Source organism: Myxine glutinosa, chromosome 8 (genome assembly GCF_964187855.1).
Source record: "Myxine glutinosa chromosome 8, kmMyxGlut1.1, whole genome shotgun sequence".
Taxonomy (NCBI): Eukaryota; Metazoa; Chordata; class Myxini; order Myxiniformes; family Myxinidae; genus Myxine; species Myxine glutinosa.
Window position 1 is genome coordinate 106,414,986 of NC_136268.1, and position 6,000 is coordinate 106,420,985.

Here is a 6,000-nt window from a genome sequence, read left to right on the forward strand (position 1 = left end):
CTTTAATAGAATAAACATTAATAAGCAATGACCTGAATAGTAATTCACATAAATCCGGAATCCGTAACACATCATTCCCCAATGCTCTCAAAGCAATAGACTCACGATACGCCAAACGTGAGTGGAATGTAACATTCCCAAAGTCCGTGCACAAATCCCCACGCTGGGTGAAGGTTGAAGGCGTGCAGAACAGCAAGAACGACAGGCAGGTATCGGCGCAGCTGCAGACAAGGAGTTACGAGGTGAGAGGTCGGGCGGATGGCGGCGCGGGGTAACGATCCCCCAAAACGTGAGTTGAATCCACGCCCCACGTCCACCAATGATTAAGCCGATATGGAAACCAACGGTGATCAACACTATGTCGATTTGCGAATCCCAACAACCAAACACGATGCACCAGGCGGACGGCCTGTAATATAGGGGCTTGCTTTCCCGCCAACAATAGTTAATGCATGGCACCAAAACCTGAGACACAGGTTTAATTGCAATCGCAATATGGGACGATGTCGTGGGCAATCCCTTTCACGGGAAGCCTCAATTCATTCACGACCAATATTGAGGAAGTCCGCTCGCAGCCTCGTTGCGACTCACGGCTGTCTCTTTTTCCCTGCCGATTTTCCTCCTCTCTCTTCTTCTGGTTTCTTTGCCGCGTTTTTCTTTTTCCTCCACAAACATTTATTTTTACCTTTTACTAAAGTCATCTCCGTTTCACACAGAAATCTTAACAATAATATCACCTGAAACTAAAAATCCTACAAGTATATAATAACAACAAAGGTGGAAGTGACAAATCCGTAACACTAACAGAATCATAAGACTTTAAACAAGCAAACAAAAAAAATACCTATTTTGGGGGGAAACTCCCTCGCCCTCCTCCCCCAACCCCATATCCCTCCTCAGACTCCAATTATTCTAATGCCTTGAACGAACATTGGTACATCACGGTTGTGGTCACGTTTCATCGAAATAGTGTGTGTAGTTTCAAAGAAGAAAGCAAATACCTATTTTGGGGGTCAAACCTGGATCAACTTTGACCCCTGTAAACCCCCTTAGACCAAGATTATATATATATATATATATATATATATATATATATATATATATATACATTTTTTTTTTTTTCTCTTTGGTGCAGAAATTTTAGGGAGAAATCTCCTTCCAAAAGAGATGAAGACTCATTGGGTTTGTCCATGCTCTATCCTCTAAATGCTGAGCTTAAAGCGTTAGAAGCAGCACGTACCATTTTCGAGTCCTTGTTACGAATCGAGCGGCTGATCTCCCAGATGCAGAGCGGACATACTAACCTCAAGGCTACAGAGTCTGGTCGGTCAACTTTGTTTTGTTGAACATTGCAAACTAATTGCCAAATTTGTTTTGTTCACATCACGTGGCACAGGCTTTTGCAGATTAATTTCTTTACTTATTGGCCTGCTCTTTTATGTGAGACTGAGAGGTTGTGTGCATGTTTGTCAATTCCAATGTGGCTGAGGTTGCATACATGGACAACATTATATCCAAAGACATTATATTAGGTCTTGGTCCACAAATTAATGTGACCTTGGGAATGCTATGGGAACAGGGCTCAGACTGAGGCTCTCCAGGAAACATTTGGAGTCTAAGTTTTGAAGTTTGGGTTTGCAATCTGTGTGACCTTTGGACAGGTTTTGACCTGTCCTTTTTTTTTTCCTGCAGACGTTTTGGAGGATGTGAAGGAAGAGTGCAATAAGTTTGGCGAAGTGCAGTCAGTGTTACTGCCGAAGGAAGAGTCGAACAAAGGCCAGGTGTGTGATCAGGTTTCTGTTTCTGTCAGTTAACTTTTCTCAAAATGTAAAGGAGCAGAAAGAGTCGACTGTGCATTGTCATGAGATGGTACATCCTCTGTGACATTGTCACCATGCCATGCACCATGTGTAGCATCTCAAATTCTCATGCTTGCAGGTGTTTGTGGAGTTTTCGGACCCTGTCGAGTGTCAAGCCGCACAGCAGGGCCTCTCAGGCAGAAGTTTTGATGGAAAGCTTGTTGTAGCAACGTTCTTCCCATCTGATGCTTATCGACATGGTTACTTGTACCAGCCACTGTCTTGAGAGTGGTTTTTTTCTGTTACATTATGCCAAGGCCTTTGGTAAGCCGCAATATTTGTCCAGGTCTTGGGATCACTTGTGTTGGTTGCATTTTTTTTATATACATGATCGTTTTGATTTTGCCATCTTGTGCTTTGTGCAGTGCCCGACACACGGAAGGAAACACCACATGTTGGGCCTGGGTGGAAGACCGATTGTTCATCGCTTTGAAATAACGACTAGTCACGGTGATGGAATTGTGCCCTGTACTTCACATTTTTTCACAATGAGTGGGATATTTTTAATGGAGGAAACACCTCCCTCCTCCCACCCCCCCCCCCCCCCCCAATCGTGTGGGTCTCGTTTTTGGCACTGATGGTGTATCGATACCACATTGGACATCCTGCAACTTGCAGCCATCGAGATGAGCATGTGTGGCCGTTTCCTGCTGCCTCATGCGGGTGTTCGTAACTTTACCCCATTGCACTATTTATTAATTGTAACTCGACTCCAAATGGTGTTGGTTTCCAGGAAGCCTGTTGTGATCCGGGTTGTTTTTTTGGGTACAGACAGCATTTTCTCTGGTTTGGCTGCTGCACTAAAAGTACATGGCCTATCCTTGCCCCTGTCATGTTTGTCTCGCCGGTTATTCTTCTCTTTGCCTCGTTTATGCCTTGCACTTGTCATTGCAGAATGGTATCTGAGCTGGAGTCGGCTGGTTGCATGTCATGCCTCCAGCTTGTGAAACCGGGGTGTTCTTAGTCTATTGGATCTACAGGATCTGGTCCATGAAATGAGAATAATGCAGTGAGAAGCAGGCGTGCTAATAATCGATTCGTGGGGTGTTTTTTTTCTGTGGGGCTCAATTTTTTTTTTGACATCTGACGTCTAAAGAAAGAATTAAAAACCGTATATTGGAAAATGTAATAGGATGCTGAAAAAGTACTTCTAATAAAAATCAGTGGCCAGTCATATACTGGATACCCATGTCAAAATATTAGAAAAAGCAATTTCCTGTTTCAAAAAATTAGAATAGACTTTTCTTGTTGATATACATACTCAGAAGGTGAAATCTAAATTTGGTTCATTTATCAGTACAAGGATTGTAAGGTCTCTGGATGCATGTATGCAAGCACTATACGAATATGTCTCGCCATGGGAAGAAAGTGCGACATCTCTGAAACGAGGAAAGAGGGCAGTCGAGGCACTCGCTGATGATGGTCAGTCAGATATTGCCAGACAAATTGGCTGTTTGCAATCCACAGTATCTCGCATCCTTAAAGAGCTTCGCACTGGGCATGGTGTCGTATCATGCAGAAATAATTCTGAACGGAAGCAGATCATCATGTCAAGAGATGACAGGAAGTTGGCCGATGTTGCAAGGAAGAACCGGTTCTAGTCTACCAAAAACCTTCCTCGCAGGTGGAATGGCGATGGTGTCAAGGCATACAGGCCAACAACCTAACACCGTCTTCTAACACCGTCTTTGTGAAGTTGGATTTCACACCCTGGTTCCTGCCATGAAGCCTTTCCTGAATGCGTCCCAGAGGAGGAGAAGACTGTTGTGGCCAAAGAACGAGGGAACTGGTCCGTGGAAAGAGGGAACTGTTATGTTCATGGACGAATCAAAATTTCGTATCTCCTTTGGTGATTAGGGACCCCGAGTATAGTGTCGTCCCTAAAGAGACATATCACCCTTCCTGCCTACAGCGGAGTATCAAGTTTTCACAAAGCCAGATGGTATGGGGTGGCATGACAGCTGCGGGTGTAGGACCCCTCTACCTGCTGAATCAGACAGTTATGTGGCTGCATACCAAGATGTGCTGCAGCATTTCACGATCCTGATGGCTGAGGGGTTATTTGGTGACGATGACTTCTTATTCCAGCAAGACTGGGCTCTGGCACAGCGCACCGTCGACAATGGCATAGCTTGCTGCACATGATATTGTTGTTTTATCTTGGCCTGCAAACTAGCTTGACCTAAACCCAATAGAGTATCTATGGTACACTTTCAGGAACTGAAGGATACACTGGTCCAGTGTTGGGAATCCAACACTGGAAAAGAATGCAACCGCCTCATCGCATCAATGCACTGGTGCATAAAGGCTGTGATCAAGGCTAAAGGAGGATCAACCAAGTATTGAAGTGATTTCTCCAATTTGTCTAAAACAATGATTTCATCTATATGGCCTTAAACACAGTGAAATGGAATGGAAAACCGAATACTGCATTGGAGTTATCAGAAGGAACCAGAAGAAGTAAAGATCAAAGATGGAGTCATCAGGAGGAACCTGGATAGGATTTGGGTTTCAGCCGCTACTCCACAACCCTCAAACGCATCCAGGTGCAGCGAAGTGAACCTTCCAGAAATTTTTCTGCAAGAATTCACTTCTCATAAGACAGATAGATTTTAAAAAAGAGAGAAATAAAGAAGAAGCAAGAATTAGAATGAATAAAGAGATATATGAAAACGTATAAAGAAATGTGAAAGGAACAAAGATGTTGGGAAGAACCCAGATCGTCAGCAGTGCTTCCTCAGGCAAACACACAGCAACAGTTACAAGCTACCAGAGGTCCATCAGCGGGGAAGCAGACTCCATACAGCATCAGTATATGGTACAATTGTAATGAAATGGAAAACTAAATACTGCATTGGAGTCATCAGAAGGAACCAGAAGAATAGTCAGGGCCCTTAGGGATATTTTGGGGCCGTTTGGTTCAAATTCTTCCAAAAGCACCAAATTTGGCCTAGATGTTGCCCATGCCATACTCTTTCGATTTTTGACGGGCGCCCTCCCTCCCCCCCCCCCCCCCTCCCCAGGGGCCCTATATTGGCGAAATACTAAATGGCCGCCACCCGGATTAGAGGAAAATCGGTTAAATAACCAAAAGGGTTGGAATCATGTATGATACCACTTTTCAGGGGTTTTCGAGGTCGAGGAATCCAATTATGATGTTATTTTGATGATTCGAGGTCAAGGTCAACCCTCAAGGTCATCTTAAAGGTCATTTTTGAGTCAAACATTTCGGTTTTTGAGTTTTTTTGTCAAGATTTACATGAGGTTCACTATTTTATGTTTCTGGGTTGGGTAATCGAACTCTGACCTTATTTTTGACAATTAGAGGAAATATTTACATGTCTATTTCCTAATTTTCAGGCATATGCAGTTCATCAGTCTAATTACAAAGGTACGGATTTTGATGTTTTATGAACTGTATGCCATATCCTTGTGTTTAATTTTTGTGCGATCATGATCCGGGTTCATGTATACATGATTGTATACATGTCATAAATATGACGTCATAGGTCATGTGACCTGGCGGCCATATTGGATTTTATGAAAACCTTAAAAATGGATCCCTGCCTTCATTTTTCGATCGATTCATTTTGAACTTTGACCACCTATAGTACGCCATGTGATTGGATACATATCCTAATTATGACGTCATAGGTCAGGTGACATGGCGGGATGGACCGGTATGGTCCCCGGATCATACCGCCCTTGGCGCCCGTCAAAAATCGAAAGAGTATGGCATGGGCAACATCTACGCCAAATTTGATGCTTTTGGAAGAATTTGAACCAAAATATCCCTAAGGGCCCTGACTAGAAGTAAAGAGCAAAGATGGAGTCATCAGGTGGAACCCGAAGAAGTAAAGAGCAAAGATAGAGTCATCAGGCGGAACCTGGATTGGATCCAAATTATTCTAATTTCGTGGAACGAATAAATGGATATTATAATACTTTCAGTTTGCTATTTTGTTTTCAAATGATCATTGTTCTTTGTTGAAACGAGATATTTATGATTTTCCAAATTTTTCCGAGAGATTATTGTTAGTTCTTTCTTTCGATGTCAGAGGTCTTTCAAATAAATCGAGCGCTTGATCATTTATGATCGATTTATTAACTCTGTGCCCATTTCTTGGCTCATTATTCCAAG

At 43.0% G+C, this 6,000-nt stretch overlaps 1 protein-coding gene across 1 annotated transcript in view; it reads left to right on the forward strand.

Annotated features, from left to right (window-relative positions):
- Positions 1 to 4,095, forward strand: part of UHMK1 (U2AF homology motif kinase 1) — a 43,185-nt gene extending 39,090 nt beyond the window's left edge. The window contains exons 12-14 of the mRNA XM_078783647.1: positions 1,693 to 1,781; positions 1,939 to 2,123; positions 2,225 to 4,095. Coding sequence (XP_078639773.1) covers positions 1,693 to 1,781; positions 1,939 to 2,085 — 236 coding nt within the window. The 3' untranslated portion in view covers positions 2,086 to 2,123; positions 2,225 to 4,095. The remainder of the gene's footprint in view (positions 1 to 1,692; positions 1,782 to 1,938; positions 2,124 to 2,224) is intronic.
- Positions 4,096 to 6,000: the final 1,905 nt, after the last annotated feature.